Raw genomic sequence first — 16,718 nt, forward strand, 5'->3', positions numbered from 1 at the left:
ATAATATATACAAAGAACACATTTAATAAAATATCCTTAAAGATCAGCTTTCTTCAGTTTGCATAAAATAACTTCTGTACTGGACCATGCACAGCTTACGTCTTTGTGTAACACCATAAACAATACCACCCTTCCTCGATGGTGACCTTGAAACCTTCTGTGGATCTGGAGATACAGCAGCAACTCTGTTCTCCAAACAGATCTGCCTGGCTTCTTTTTTCAGAAAATGGGAAGTCTAGAAGAATGGTTATTTTTGGATGACTGGGTGAAACAGTGCTTCGTGTCCACGTTTCTGCTATGAGGTTGTATTAGTGCTCATTGTAGGTTAAGTACTTCTTTCCAGGGAGGCAAGGATATTCTCTCCCAGAACTTGAAGGCAGAGCCATTAGTTTTCATCATATTATTCAAAAAAACCTTGCAGTAAGAAAGAGGGATTGATTTCTTTTCTACAGCGGTTCTGTGCCTCAGCAGATCCTGAAGATGGCATTGGACTCCTGCTTCTTTCTTCATTCATCTTCAAAACCATCCTCTGCTCTCTGATTCCTTGTAGGCATATCCATGGAGGGTTCATTTCTATCTTCTTGCTCCCTGAAACATTGTTCAGGAGTAGAGGTATTAATTAAAACCAGCTAGAAATTTTACTGAAGAGCTTTTGTGTTAGGATGGTTTTAGACTGCTCTAAGCTGGCGTGCGGTTTTACTGAATCGCTCTAGAGAGAGTCTTGCTGGTGATGCAAGAGAAAGGGTGACTGGTGTATCTTTTCTCATCTCACTTTTCTTCCAGTGGTCTGTTTCTATCATGAGAATAAACAAAAAGTTTCTGTCTTGGAGCCGTAATTCTGAGTACAGAACCTCATGGTGATTTAGACTAGGAAGGACAGAAACAGCTACTACAGGGATTTGGAGAAATGAGAAACAGCCTGTGCTTTGCTTATCAAGTAGCTGTGCACGCTTGACTGACTTGGGCTTGCTAATTCAGTGCCAGAGTTTGAATGTTTGGCTTCTACCCCAGAGACCACAAAGGTGTCTGGTAATACTGGTCATATTCCATGAGAAGAGATGGGAGCCACTTGGGTAGAAACTGAAAGGAAAAAGCAGTGCACGCTTTCCTTGATTTCTTTTTTTCTCCTGTGCTTTCCACTACATATGTTGATGCCAGAGGGGGAACATGAACCCTTCATATATCCTGTTCACTTTTCTAGAGAAAGGTACTTACGTCATCTCATAGTCCTTGTCCTTGTCCGCCCGACAGCAGCAGCAATAGGCTAAAATACCAATAACTAAAACTGCAGCAAGAGCTCCACCAGCGATGCCAGCGTAAAGAGCTATGTTCATGGATGCTGTACAGGAAGAAAAGAATTAGCCCTTTGCAGTGAGATGCGTACCACATGCAGCCAGCACAACCACTGGACTTCAAATCCCACCGCCGGGTGTCAGATCTCACTGCCGGGGCCAGGCTGAGTGGGAGCCACCTGTGTCTGACTGCAGCAACTGGAACGAATTCTGCACTGGGTGTCTGGTAAGTGTGCAGGAGCAACTGGTTGGACCGTGATAGGGAGGAGCCTGTGGAGCTGAACAACAACTGTCGATACAGTTCGCTTTCAGACTTTAGGGACTTTGTTTTATCTTACTCTACGCTTTTTTTGTCATCTGTGAAGTACTCTATGAGTTAGTGAGTACTCTATTAGCATGTAAACCAATGCAGAGTATCTCTCCTAAAGGTAGAAAAAGCGCGCTATTTTTTTTTTGCGAGAAAGCAGAATTTTATACTTGTGTGTGCGTTTCCTCCATTAATCCTTGGCCACGCAGCCAGAATGCTTTCTCTGGTACCACCCTTCCAGTAAGCAACCCCGTCTCTTACGTGGCACAACGCTGACCGTCATGTTGCAAAATTCCTTCCCCACAATGTTGGTTGAAGTGCAGATGTAAAAGCCAGAGGTATCTGCTGAGATGTTCTTCAGCGTTATTTGTTCCCCTGTTGTGAAGCACAAATCCAGTTGAAAAAAAAGAAAAGAATTAAAGCAGGGAAGGAAGTGGGGACAGCAGCCCTTCAATTCCAGCCCAGGGTAGCTGGAGCCATGAGAAGTTATTAAAACTGATGGATTGCTCCGCCTTGCTCGGGAGCTGCTGTGCTTTCCCTAGCTTTGGGTGTGATTTGTGGGAGGACAAACGCAAGCGTGCCGTTGTGATTACAGGGAACATGTGGCACTTGAACGTTCCTTTTAGAAAGAAAATTGTAGGTGGAGGGTGAAGAAGAATTTGTGCTTAGCGAGAGCTTTTTTACATTGGATTTTGCTGAGAAATGTGAGATGGCCCAAACCAGCATCTGGCTTTGAGAACTGGCCATCTGATGAATTAACTCGTGGAACAACAAAATGCTTTTCAGTCCTCCAGCTCTTAGGACGTCAGGTCTGAATTATTTAGCAGTGGGGGAAATAGTTTTCTAGTCTGGGAGCGGCCAAGCAGGCTGTGAAAAAAAATGAGGAAAGAAAATGCAGTGACATGGAATTGCTGTGATACAGCAGTGTTTTCTGTCCAGCCTAACAGAACATACGGTAAAGCTCAGCTCTGTCATTTCTATTTGTTAGTCTCCAGCTGACATTTATACGCGTAGTCCATGCTTTTTGCTTGTGATGTACTGATAAAGGTCCAGATTCCTACTCTAAAAGCAAAAAACTCTGAATACTTGACAGTGACTTCCTTGTATTTTCCCTGTGATCTCACTGCTTTCCAGCCTACTTGTGGGACTGGGATTCTGTTTAGTCTCTGCTGGTGCCTACCGCTGGACAGTAAAAGAGCATGCAAACCAAGAAATAACAGCCTGCATGCTTGATTTTAATTTTTTGTTTGTTTTTTTAGTGTCTACATACTGTCCATGCTTGCTTCTCTCTCTCTATATATATATATTTACACACACACACACACTTTCCTTCCAGGGGGCTGTTTCTAGCTTTCAGAGTTGCAGTCTATAAGTGGACTGCAAATCCTCCTATATTAAATCAAAAGTAATTGACTGGTGAATCAAACTGGGAAAAATGCAGGTCAGATACTATCAATTTTGGAGCAGCTCCTAAGAGGATTCTGCACACTCTGCAGAGCTGGGACTTGCTTAGCACAGAAGGAAATTGCTTGTAGCGACAGCAGGTGTCCAGCCAGGTTGGGGCAGAAAGGGACAGTCGGCACACTGCTTGGGCATGGATGCTCTGATGGGAACAGGACGGAGGTGGAAATGGATCAGAAGAGACCCCTGCCCAGGGAAGACCAGGATTCCAGCAGGCACCTGCTGCTGGAAGGGCACAAATCCCGGGACGTTCAGGGCTGTGCGTGATGCGTTGGCACCACTTAGTGGCCAGTCAGACGAATGAATAAGGCTTGTGCCCCTGCTGGTGATGTCTCTGGCATAATTTACGCAAGAATCGGCTAATGAGCTGCGAATATCCCTGTCGAGTCTGATCATATTTAGTTAATCTCTATAGCGATGCTATAACAGTACCTGAACCTGCCCTTCCTGGTTTAACTTACTCAGTCTTTCTGGAGTTGAACGTGCCAGGAAGAAACAAAGTTGTTTAAAGGAATAAATCTGAGTCCTCTTGTCACTACTGCACTTCAGAGAATACGAAACCCAACTTTCTGTGCAAATAGTTCTACCGAGGTCCTGCCGTGGAAATTCAGTTCAATTTTTTTCCAGATTCTGACTTAAAGTAAATAAAATACTGGGGGCTTGTGTGGCAGTCTTAAAGAGCCAGAAGTCTCATTTATGCTCAACGCAGGCATGGCATAACTGTTTCTCATACCACCTTCCTCTAGGTGAGGAGTCACCTCTGGAAGGAGAGTTGCTGCCAGAGCCAGCTTTTCTGTGCCTTCACCCCAGAAAGCAACCTGGTCAGTGTCGAGCAAGCTGGGATATAAAGACACACCAGTTAGAAACTTCGGTGCTATTCCTCATGTTACACCCAGCAACTGAAAAGTAATGATTTCTGTCTGGTGAGCCAGCTTTCTCGCCCGGTGAGAGCTGAAGTGAAAATCTTACTGACCATTGTTACTTTAGGTCACAGTCCTTTTCCCCTGGCTAAGTTACTCAGGAGTGTGTCTTGTATCAAAAAGACAGCTTTTCAAAATCCTGGTCAAAGAACTTTCTAGAAAAAGCCTTTAAGTGTGTTTTTGTATTTGCATCTCAAAATCTTTCCAACCCTGATCTAGAGAGAGCTCAAAGACTTGACATCTGAATTTCACATACCTTCTGTTGTTCTTAGTACACGGGGCTCATTTTGTACGTTGAAGCTTTGCCAAGTGTACCTGGGCTTTGGGGAGCCCTCGTGAGAAACACAGGTCAGATTGATTGTATGACCGTATTCTGCTGTCCCCAAAATCTTGCATTCTGGCTTGGATGGTGCAACTGAAGGAAGAAAAAAGGAAGGAATTGTATTAATCAGAAGTAGTTTTTTGTTTCAACCCATCTTCTTCACCAGTGCTTTTTATTCCTGCTAAACAGAGGGTGGTCTTGCACCTGCCACCTTCTTCTGAAAGGAACTGGAGTGAACTTGTCTCTAATTTGTTTCTCCCTTCTTGGCACTGGTCAGCCAAGAAGGAATTGTAAAATGCTTTTTGGGATACGTCTAATAGTGTTGGGTAACTCACCTTTTGGTAACTGGAGTATGGCAAGCCACAGGGGGAATGAGGAATGCCATGTCATGGGGCAGGAGTTACTAGGAAAGTGAACTATAAAGACTATTTTCTACAGTCAGGTTATCTAAGGGAGGTGGGTGCTCTAAGCCCTCCAACCTGCTTCCATAGTAGTAGGAAAAGACCAGATGGAATTGTGGATGATGACTTCCTGGGCAAGATTTTTTCTGTTAGAAGATCCGTTGTCAACAAATAAAAGAGTTTTGTCTTAAGGGATCGGGTGTTGCCTCCATCATGCTTACCAAGGACAAAAAGCGACAAGGTTGCGGTATGCCTGGGGGGGTCATTCCTCAGACGAACGCTGCATACATATGTCCCGTTGTCTTCCATGGTCACTGCATTGATGGTGATGCTGATGTCCCCTTTGCTTACATCACCGCTAAACTGTATACGGTTTTCATAGCCCTTGCCATACTGTACAAGTCCATCAAAATACCTAGTGACAGCATCATCCTGATAGGGAGGGAGGGAAAATGATCAGTCGCAGTGTCTTCTGTGTAAGTCTACAACCTAACTTGATGGTTTATCCCACTCTTAAAAGAAGAGCAGCTTGGAAAAGAGGGCCTGAAACTGCCTGAGTTTGCCAAAAAGCCAAGAAAAACAGAAATTCAAAAGGGGCGGGGTTTCTGTTTGGAGTCCCCTTCTCCCACCTTATCTGAAGTCAGACACAACTGGTTTCTTTTGCTGAGGCTTATCCACCTTTCCTCTCCGTGACAGAACACTGTGACACTTGCCTGAGGTCCACATGTTGATCGAATTCCCCTATGATTACACAAACTCCCTTGCTTTTTTCCAGCAAGGATCTTCAGAGAAGAGACCCTTGGCAGTTACTGCAAGGAGATACCCAAAGGCTGGTTCCCCTCTCACTAATTCCCAAGAATTAGTCGAGAGAACTTCAGAGGTCTCTTTACATTCAAATACTCTCTATGAAGGTAGGAGACCTCAAGAATCTCTCCATGTACTATTATCATCAAAACTTTTTATATAGCATAGTATCCGATATATGTGTATATATATAAATATGTATATGATACATATACTTAAATATATACATCTTTTTATAAAATATCTGAGTATTTCACATATTTTAATAGATGTAAACCCACAGCATATACAGTGATGTATCCTCAATACAGAGTTGCAAGACCAAGAGAGGAAAGAGAATGGTGGGGGCTTGCCTAGTATCATGCAATAGGTCTGGGATAAATTGCATCTAGAACCAGAGTTTCTGTTTGCATAGTTCTGAGATTAAAGGAAGTTTTGAAGGAATCTTTTTCTTCCAGCATACATTCCTGCCCACAGCCCTGCTTCCACCTCTCCTCCCACTCCCCTCTTGGATATCCTACCATACGTTTTGTTATGCAACTTGATTTACCTCGCTATTGATTTTCCTCCAGACAACAACATCTCCTGAGACAACAGAAGCCTCAGTTTTAAAATGACAGTGGAGAGTAACGTTGTTCCCTCGTGCCACCTGTATTTCCTTGTCAGGTGCTTCCACAGTGAGGGCATGAGCAGTCACCAGAACTAGGAAGAGAATGAATTCTGTACTCAGCAAAATTAATGACATCTGGATTCCATGTTTTGTCTCTTTGGCTTTTGGAATAACCCCACATCCCCTCCATCATTCCTGGCATTCCCCACTGAGCAAGAGGTGATGCACGCTGTGGCTGGTTGACTATAGGAGGCTGCTGCGTAGGGTGCCTGGGAGCTAAACTCTGCTTTCTGTTCCTCGTTTCTGTTCTTCTTTACCTGGACATACATTGCCATGGAATTTATGAAGATGTTTGGTTTTTTGTTCTGAGCCCTCTTTGAGTGTGACTGACATCCTTTGACAGGTCTAAATGTACAGAGTGAGACAGATAAACAGATAATACAAGTGCATCAGCGGTCTTAAGGATTCAGGCTAACCTAACAAATTGATATTGTCAAATTTCAGGGATCAGGAACACTATCAAATAACTTGCCTCGATCCAAGTCCATAGAGAAGTGACATTTTGTGCTAGGGAATCAAAACCTGTTCATGTAATGCCCTGAAAAAGAGAAAAACCTAGAAAAGCAAAGAGACCTTGAAACAAACAAGAGAAGAATAGCAATTTGTTTTTAAGAATTAGTACGGTAGTAGTCACCTTTCTCCAAGAACTGTAGCTCCTGCCTGTGGAACACAGGAATAGCTGAGCATTGAATAAAACAGCAATTCTTCTATGCCCTGGTGAAGCACGCAGGGCACAGGGTAGGTGTTTCTTGTATGCTGGATGCTGTTTGACTTGATGCTTAATTCATCATACCTGAGCTTTAACTAGTGGCAGGTTTTAGTTCTCTCAGGACTGAGCTGGAGGTTTACCTCTGCCCTGCCATAGCTGACCTTCATGCCTGTGGCAACCTATGTTTAAAACCCACCTGCTTTCTCCTTACAGTTTGTGGGTTGGGTTTGGTTTATGGCACCAAACTAAATCAGTCAAGAAAAATCTTAAGTCTGAAACAAGTTAGAGAGAGGGCAAGAAGGTAAGGAATGGAGTGCTGTAGAGGAATGCAGTGCTGTAGAGGAATGCAGCTGGGTTAATTAACAATATACGGCTGTGGGCTGGCTTAAGGGGTGGCAGGTTGGCTGATGTGGATAAGGTGCAGCTGTGGCTGGTTCCTGCTAAGTAGTTAAATAGCTCTAAGGACCGTATGGAAGAGGAGCAGCCAATGAAGAGAGACGTGGAAGAAGTAGAGGGAGGAGTGAGAGTGCCCTGGATGTAGGAGAGGCAAGGAGAAGCATGCAGCAGAGGGATTAGCCTGAAGAGTATGAAGGTACAGCACAGACAGTAGAATCTGACCGATGGTAAAAGCCTTGTTGCAGCCTACTAGTTTGCTTGTGCTGTGGCAGAGTGCTGCTCAGAGGCACTCCCATGGCAGAGAGGAACGTGGTCCAGTAAGGAGGAAAGTGGAGGAGGGCAGAGATGTCCCCCAGAGGAACTTGCTGTGTTTAGTGGTGAAGGTTTGCTTCTGAACAAACCAGGCTGAGTCAGTGTTCCCCCAGAGAGGATTTGCCTGCCAAGTTGCCTCCAGCAAGCTTTGGGTCCTCAGTCTGCCACATCTCTGTCCAGGGTAGGCCTATGTGGGAGCGTGATGTGTAAGGGAGAGAGCAAAGGCCATCTGGATTCCACCTTGAGTTGCGAACCGATGGTGAATACGTGCTTTGTTAGGCAGGAAAAGGCTGCAGCTACACGTATTATCCCAGTCAGAGCAAGCCATTGGCGAGCTGAGCATGACCAGAGCTTTTAAGAGATCCTTAACAGCACTGTTCAATTCACAGCAGTGAACGCCAGTGTCCCCTAGGATAACAGCACAGGGACCCAAAAGGTTCTGTTGTCCCTGTGCTGGAACCCTGCTGGTAGCGATTCCAGCAATTGCACAGGGTTACACGGAACAGCTGGCGCAGGGATCTGCTTTTTAGCCAAAGTTCCCATCTTTCTGCATTCCCTGACCCATCACAGAGTTGTTCTGTGGTCTGGCACAGTTAATTAGCTAAGCGTGCATTTTAGTCTCTTCCTCTGTGTCGTGGTGGTAGTGGTTTCTGTTCTCTCGGGGATTAATTCATTTACAGCCACTGACAGCTATGAGAAGGAACCCAGCAGGGCAAAGTATTTCTAACGTGGTTTTATTGCAGCCACTCCCAGGTCCTTCCCTGCTCTGGAGCATCCAGTGCAAGGCCCGTGTTTGTGTAGCCCTGCCAGTCTTTCTGAATGTTGTTTTCATCGTATCTCTGTATGAGACACCTATGAAAGCTTTCCCGTTGCCTGTTGTGACTGGATAGAGATGCTTTCCTGCATTTAAGTAGCAGGACCGCTGACTGTACTAGGAGATGGAGCAAACCCCATTTCTTGATCCTTTTGTGGCTCAGAAACTGGTTCCACCAGGGCAGGGTTCACTGACGGGTCATTAACTCAGCCCTGAGGCAGGGCAGAGACTGCCCAGCCCTAAGGCTTCCTTTCACGGGTGATTTTCCTTCTTCCAGGTGGGTGACTCAAATCCTACGATAAATATGTTTGGTTTTTTTTCCCAAACGTCTTTGGTGCAGACTAGGGGAACAGCTGAAGCAAACACTGCATACAAGAGACACAGTCCGTAACAAGCGAGACCGCTTCTTCATCTGTTGCTATCGCCCCAGCGCCCAGCTTCTGATGCTCTCCCATTTTTCACCCACGACATCCCTTTCTGGCTCCCACTCCTCCTCTTTAGGCCTTCTTCTGGCTCTCAGGGAAGCTGCAGGGTTTCATTCTAGATGCCATTGACTCACGCCAGTTTCCTCCTTCCCTGTCTTCACCTCGTTTCACTTATTTACAGTCACCCACAGGCAGCTGGCCATAGGCAACATGTCTAAAAACTGGGGGTTATTCTTCAGGGGTTGGCTGTTTTTTTTCTGAGAGAAAACAGAATCTATTCAAAGTACAGCCGAAGGGAGGGGAGGGCCGATTCTGAGAGAACTTCAAGAAGGGAGAGAGGATGAATAGCCTATATAGTATAGAGGGGTGGCATCACATCGATTTAAGCCTTAGAATTATGCTTGTGTGTGCTATCAATTACTATGTTTATAACATTTTAAGAAATTGAGAAGGTTTTTATCTCCTGCTGCTCAGGTTCAACATCTGTACTTGTGCAAAGGAAGAAGCAAATCAAAGTGACGGGTCTACTTTCACATTCCTTACTAAGTATTAATCAAAACAGACTGAAGGGCAATTAATAGGGCTGGAAACAATTAGAGGAATATTCTGTTTGCTGAAAACATTGAGATTCTGATCAAGCAAAATTATTATTGCTGATTTCCCTTGGTAGATTTGGCTAGTAAGAAAAGCAGGAAAAGTGGAAATGTTTTATTTAGTCTCCTAATGCTCTGACTTTTAATTCAATACTTGACCTCAGAATTTAGCTGAAACTTAATTCCAAAGTGGGAGAGGGGAAACCTATTAAACATGAAATTTCCAGTAAAAGTAAAAGGTTTGTTTGATTCAGAATGACCGTTCGGGGCTTTTCCTTCAGCAAGACGTTTGCAGTACCGGTTATTTGCACAACTGCAGTGAAAAGCTGTGCAGCAGAAGTCGCCAGCCTGTGCTGAGATCCTGATGCAGCTCGTTCAGGGCAGCTCCGGCATCCCAACACTGCCGTGTGCTGTGCAATTTCTCCACTCCAGCGAAATGCAGGAATCTACTAGACCTTTTCAAAAATTTTTTTCACAGGCCAGTATTTTAACACTGAATTATTACCATTAGAGTCCTGCCCAAACAGGCAAGAAGGGCTTCACCCAACATACATATTTCTGCTCTGAAGTGTTTCCCATCTGTGATTCCAATAGCATGAAAGTGAGAATAATGAAAAAGGAGAATGAATACCAATTGACACAATTTACATAATGGTCATCAACTCATGAGAAGTCACATCTGTTGCACATGGAGCACATCCACTTTTTCTAATTATGTTAAACTTTGTGGATTTCTTTTTCTTGTGGGTCTTATTGTTGAAGTGAGGTTTTTCAGGATTTTTGGTAAAAACCCTAAGCTATTTTCATGTACATAGCTTTCTTTGAAGCCTGGAAGGAGGTGTAGGAGCATCAGTATGAGGCGATGAGACAGGTTAAAAAGCAGTAGAACTGAGACTGCAGTCTCCACAAGGTGGGATGAGAAAGGGCAAGCTGGCTGATTTATATGCGTTAGTAGGGATTGTTGTGCATCCCCTTGATGCAAATAATAGAGAGAGATCGCAAGTTCTATCAAAGTACACATAAACAGTAGGATTTAGGCGACGGAGACCTACAGCACATGCAGATTTATGTATAAAAGTATAAAACCCAAAGACTTTTCTAATTCCAGCTGAGGAAGTTCTTCAGAGATAAACATTGTATGTAATGGAAGCCATTGAAACTGGTTTTAAAACAAATATTTTCCAGCCTCATAAAGAACAGCATTCTTCTCTTGTTCCCAACACTGCCTTGTGGCTTTAGGAGTTGCCTGTGAGTCTGGACATTCAGCACAGAGATGGTAAACACACCTGCCCGATCATAAACATGAAGGAACTTTTACTAAACAAGAAAAGAAACACACAGAGTCCGTTGGAGTACTTGGACCTTGTAGTGCTGTTTCCTTCTACCCAACCCTTGAGGACATAACCAAATTAGTACTCACTGGCGCTGAAAACCAATGGCCAAAGTCTTTCCATTGCTGTCCTCCTCATCTCTCCTTTGTGTCACCTCCAGGTGCTCTTCCTTGTAATCCCTAGGTGGCTGAATAAGCGATTGGCTTTAGGGGAAGGGCTCCTTCACATAGCTGTCACGGGTTCACTTTCTCGGTCTCTTTTATAGCGCTTCTCCAGTCTGCCGCTCCCCACAGCCAGAATGACGAGCCAGATCACCAGTCGGCTTCGGCGCTGCTTGCTGCTCTCTGCCTAGGGGCAGAGAGGAGACCTGTGGACTCCTTCCCCAGCTGTGAACTTTCTTCCCCAGTTAAACTGCCTTTCCCTGTTCCTCCTAACACCCAGGTACATAAAGCAAGAGAGGAGCCAAACCGAAGGGTGCGGTGGCTGGGAGTGTACAATACAACAACTGAACTGAAGTCATGCATGTGGTGACATGTAACTAGGGGAGGGTAAGCCTCGTTCATCTTAAATATTTATTACGGGAGCCTGGGGCCAGAGTTAAGGCATTGAAATGTTTCACAATGCAGGCAGCTGCCCACTTCCAGGCTTTAAGGAACCAAGGTGCTGAACTCCACTTACTTTAAATACCTATAAGAATATGTCATTTAGGAGAATTCGATGACTACTGGGCTATCTAAATATAGGGAAGATGCATCTCAGCCAGGTTCTTATGCTTGCTGCTCAACTGTCCCAGCGTGTGGCTTGCACAACAGCCATAGGTACCAAAGGTCCTTTCTACCTGTCCGCTGAAAAAGGCTGTTAGATAAACAGAGTGGCTCGTGGCGTGTTAGCTGTGTACCCGGTGAAGTCCAGCCACTGCTCACAAGTTCTGGATGGGCACTTGGGAAGGACAACTAACTGCTGCTCTGATTGACCAAAGAATAAAAGGACTGACAGCAGCTCAGGCAAACATCTGATGTGACATTTAATTGAGTGCAGCTGGCTAGCATGTCTTTTAAATGCCTCACTGCCGACAGGCAGGAAGGGATGTCTCCATCTGGGATAGTTGTCTATGCTCTATGTCTTAGCCATTTGACAGGCAAAGTCACTTTTAGGGCGTGAGTGATCATTTTAGGCATCTTGGATGGGGACTTCATGCCTTTAGGCACCACTGTGAGTATGATTCATTTCATCTGACAATACATTGATAATAGTGATAAACTCTGTTTTGATTTTTGAAGGAGGCCACCTCAAAAAGTGGATGCCTACGCCAGATATATCTGTATTTAGTCCATTAAAGCAGTTCTGGATCTTGATCTTGTGCTGACCGCATACTTGCATGGTAAACCTGCCCAAAGCCATGCTCGAGACTGCCCCTTGGTCTGTGTAGCAGCTGTTCAAAACACCTCCGAGACAATGGAGCTTACGAGCGACTGGAAATGTAATCCCTCTGATAGAAAGGACAGTCTGTACTTCTGTGCTTGATACATAACCTTTGTTCTCTTCAAAGAAACTGTTAGCACAAAGCAAATTAAAAGCACATAAGAGTACAGAAGTAGTATTTGGCAATCTTCCAAATGAGAACAGCCAATGGAAAAATCCATCTTGCTATATGCACCTCATCTTTGAGGGGCTGCAGGCGTTAGGAGATGGCAAGGACTCTGCAAAGAGAGGAGAGCCTTTTCCCAAAAGCAGTTTGCTATAACCTCTAAATGACTTAAGATGTAAACAAAACTGGACCAAGGTCAGTAGTTTCCTTCCCCTTCTTCAGAGCCCACAAGGATGAGGTTCCTCACAAGGATGAATTTCTTAAATATTTACCTCCTTTAAAGACTTTACGATCTTTGTGACTGTCCTACAGCCTTCAGGGAGAGACATGTAGGATTCTACTCTAGCATCCACACTCTATTTTGCTCCTAATTAATATTTAATAATGTCTGATGAACAGAGGTAGTGACAGAAATGCCATCACCGTACACCATCTGCCCATACTTCCTCTGTTGATTCTCAGCTCTCTACATAACAGGTTTGAGTTTTCACCAAAATAACTTGGTTACAGCCCTTGACAGACACTGGACCAACTTGGTAAGCTTGCCGTTATCCTCTTTACAGAAATAAGACTTCCACTATCATTTATACAACCTCTCTTTCTTCTCTTCTCCCCAATAATTTGAAAATCCACTTGACAGCTAAATTTGACAGATAGATAGTAATCTTAAAGACGGGAAGTTCCTTTCAGTCTCATAAAAATCAGCAATCCCAGTCAGTTGGGATAAGAGAGAAATCTAGATTAATGGTACCTCTTGGGCATTAATCATTGTCTTCTACTCCAAGAATCTGTGGTTGTGCAACCAGTGCACCTAAGCATGGTCCGGCTCATCTTTTGTGCAGCCAGGAAGGTAGGGAAATAGCAAGCAGTCACAGAGGGCAAGAGCTGATGGCCCGTGAGGGATGTTTATTGTGCTGGGGCTCTTGGACTGCAGGACACACTTCCATTGGGAATCAGGCTTGGTAATCCCACTGCTTGTGGAAATACATGGGGTTTCATCTGTTTTTTTTTCTTATCTTCAGCAACTGGCTAGTAAAAAACCCACAACAAAGAGAATTTGCAAAGTTAAGCTGCAAACAGTGCTTCTAACAGTAGTTCTTCAAATAACTAAAGCAGGTCTGCTCTTAGTAACCTTACTGTCTAAAAGGTATTATGTAGATAGGGGGTCCTCAAACTATGGCCCGCAGGCCGGGTACGGCCCCCCAGGGTCCTCAATCCAGCCCCTGGTATTTACAGAACCCCCACCCCCCCCACCGGGGGTTGGGGGGGGAAACCAAGCAGCCGCAGATGACTGCCTGCCACTTCATCCACGTGTTGGCCCCCTGTTTAAAAAGTTTGAGGACCGCTGATGTAGATCAAGCAGTGCACGAGTGCATGGTGACTCTGAAACAAATGCACTATTTTCACATAAATTTGTCCTTTATCTGTAAAAGCAACAAGGTTTTTACAGTTTAACAGCAGCAACTTCTCCAAGCATATTGGCACGTGTCTAATTCCACTCTGCTGGGAAGGAGGGACAGGCACTGGATCTCGCCTCACTGTCCGTTCCTTGGACAGGCTGCCTTATCTGGTGTCCGCGCCAGAACATTGGTGTGGAAACAATTCACTGTGGGAATAGCTTTACCCTGCCTCTACCAGCCACCCTGTTGCGTTGGAAGTAAATAAGCTGGCGCTGAGATTGATAACGTTCTGTTGAAACCAGCGAAGTAAGACTGGTTTCCTGGGTATCATGGAGAGCGTATGCTCCAACACCTGATACTTAGATAGATCTGATGTTAAGACTTGTGTTTAGATGCACTTTATTTATTGCTGGTTATTTAGGCCTGGATTGGAAAGAGTATTTAGGCACTTACACCCTGTCCCTTTTCCCTAGCAGTTCTCGTTGAGGGCCACAGGAGCTGTGGATAAACGCAAGAAGGAAACGTACAATTTACCCATGAGAAGTCCATAAAGCTGCCCAAAGAGAAAGACTTCAGCAGCTGGCGATATTAAGAGATTTTGATTTTGTTTCTAGGTTGACTTTCTTTCCCTGTCTAGTGTGAGCTGCCAAAACTTACGGGCATTGGCACCTCAGCTAAAAGAGCTGCCACAGGTACCGGCAACACTGCCAGAGCTTTGCCATGGCCCTACTTAGGCTAACGCAGGCCTATGTCTTGGCATAGGCTGACACACATCGACTTCTTCATCACTGACCCATGGGCGATGCAAGCCCTTAGTCTTATTTTTCCTGATGGCTGCATCTCTGGGGAATTTTTTTGCTGATACATAGGATTTTTAAGGGGTATTATTAGCTTATTTAAATGAAACTGCCATTGACATGAAAAGCTTTAATATGAAACTAGGGTGGCTTTGCTGTCTTGCCAAAAATATATACTCTGATAAGGCTCACCTATAGAAGCCAATGAAGATCAATGGATACATAGCATAGTGCTAACACTGTTAATGATCGTAACTCCTGTTAGAGAAAGAGGAACCTTCCATCAAGATCCCATCTTTCCCACCTAAGAGGACAGCACCTGGCCATCTTCAGTTTGGGTTCGTCTATGAATGGATACATTAATCACCAATGACAGATGCCCAACCGCTTACAGCTTGCTAGTTTTTGCTGTGTTTGCATGTGTATACGTTCGTTAGCAAACATTTCTAGCATCCTTGCCTCTGTTCTGCATGGGCATCTTGATTCCACAAAGCAACAACTTGTAACAAGCAGCGAGGAAGAGCTGCCGGTGTATTCTCCACAATCCCACGACATATGCGATCCTATCTGCATCTCTACATGGGAGCAGAGCAGTGGGCATTTTGGGTCTAGCCATCATCCCCTGCTGCAGTTGTATCCTTAAAGATTCATGAACAGGTATTTTCAGAAACAGCTCAGTGACTTGAAAGCATCAGTTTTTATTGGATGTCAATGGCGTATGTGATCCCACAACATTTAGGTCCTTTGACAACTCTGTTCTCCCATAATAAGGGAGTCCATAGGCAGACGCCTTTAGATCGCTTCCTGCCTCAGTCAGCGGTAATTAACAAGAACACATGTGGTACTGCATTGCAGAAGCAGCTAAAAATGGCATTGCCCAGAGGAGGCAGCTGTAGGATCAACACAATTGATCCTCTTTTTGTATAATAAACCATTGAGATCTCTTCAAACCTGAAATTAGTAATCCATTTCTCCCCTTGATATCACACCCTCGATTCAAGACAACAATTTCTCTGGTTACTAGTTGCCCGCCCCTGTAACTGTGTTAACTCAAGTCTGGGCTATGAGCACACAAAGACCTGAGTGCCTGTTTCACTGCTCCTCCGTGCCATGATGTGGCATCCCTACAGTTGTGGCCCCATCCCCGTGTGGCGATGCGGTGCTCAGGTCAGAAGGGAGGGGTGTGCGCAGGCCCGGCCAGGCACTGTGCAGCAGCAAGGGTTCCTGTGGTATGAGATGGGTCGGGTCTTTTTTCTGCTTCCTTTCTTGTTTGTTTGCAAAAGGAATCAACAGTGGGATGTCATTGCATGACTCAGAACTGGAGCCCTCAGTATGGGTGAGTAGCTTTTAGGCGTTCATCTGGTTCTGCCTTGGACCACCCTGGCCCATGAGCTTTGCTGAGTAGTCAAGTGATGGGAAGTGGAGGTTTCCTCTTTGAAAAGACATTGCAGAAAACACAGTGTACCTCATTCCTAGCTCTTCCAAGAACAAAAATCAGCTAATCATACAATGGTTTGTGTCAGAAGGGGCCTTTAAAGATCATGTAGTCCAACCTCCCTGCCATAAACAGGAACATTTTTCACTAGATAAGGTTGCTCAAAAGCCCACCCAAACTGGTCTTGAACACTTTAATGATGGGGCATCCACAATTTCTCTGGACAACCTGTTCCAGTGTCTTACCACCCTTAATAGTAAAAGATTTCTTCCTTATATCTAATGTACATCTACACTCTTATTATAAAACTATTGCCCCTTGTCCTGTCACTATAGACCCTGGTAAAAAGTGTCTCTCCATCTTATGCCATCCCCTTTAAGTACTGAAGGGCTGCGGTAGGGTCTCCCTAGGACCTTCCCCAGGCTGAATAGCTCCGACTCTCTCAGCCTTTCTTCATGGGAGAGGTGCTCCAGCCCTCTGATCATCTTGGTGGCCCTCTGGACTCACTCCAACAGGTCCATGTCTTGTGCTGGTTACTCCAGAGCTGGATGCAGGACTCCAGATAGGGTCTCACGAAAGCTGAGTAGAAGGGGGAGAATCGCCTCCCTTGACCTGCTGGCCATGCTTCTTCTGATGCAGCCCAGGGTAAGGCTGGCTTTCTGAGCTGCATGCGCACATTGCTGGCTCACATCCAGTTTTTCATGCACTGGTACCCTCAAGTCCTCCTCTGCAGGGCTGCTC

The 16,718-nt window shown here is 44.9% G+C and overlaps 1 protein-coding gene across 1 annotated transcript; it reads right to left on the reverse strand.

Annotated features, from left to right (window-relative positions):
* Positions 1-460: 460 nt before the first annotated feature.
* GPA33 (glycoprotein A33) lies at positions 461-11,238 on the reverse strand. Its single transcript, XM_056329448.1, has 7 exons — positions 10,847-11,238; positions 6,058-6,209; positions 4,925-5,135; positions 4,237-4,395; positions 1,861-1,974; positions 1,216-1,339; positions 461-588 (listed from the first exon to the last, which is right to left on the reverse strand). The coding sequence occupies exons 1-7, from the start codon at positions 10,893-10,895 to the stop codon at positions 507-509; spliced, it is 891 nt and encodes a 296-aa protein (XP_056185423.1). The 5' UTR covers positions 10,896-11,238; the 3' UTR covers positions 461-506.
* Positions 11,239-16,718: the final 5,480 nt, after the last annotated feature.

Source organism: Falco biarmicus, chromosome 2, assembly GCF_023638135.1.
Source record: "Falco biarmicus isolate bFalBia1 chromosome 2, bFalBia1.pri, whole genome shotgun sequence".
NCBI classification, from domain to species: Eukaryota; Metazoa; Chordata; class Aves; order Falconiformes; family Falconidae; genus Falco; species Falco biarmicus.

Bases quoted from the DNA above. Each gene is read 5' to 3' on its own strand.
- GPA33 (XM_056329448.1), bottom strand. From the start codon at position 10,895: ATGAGGAGGACAGCAATGGAAAGACTTTGGCCATTGGTTTTCAGCGCC. The intron at 6,210-10,846 runs GTGAGTACTAAT...TTCTCTTCCTAG, and splicing joins GCCATTGGTTTTCAGCGCCA to TTCTGGTGACTGCTCATGCC. The intron at 4,396-4,924 runs GTAAGCATGATG...TTCTTCCTTCAG, and splicing joins CTTGTCGCTTTTTGTCCTTG to TTGCACCATCCAAGCCAGAA.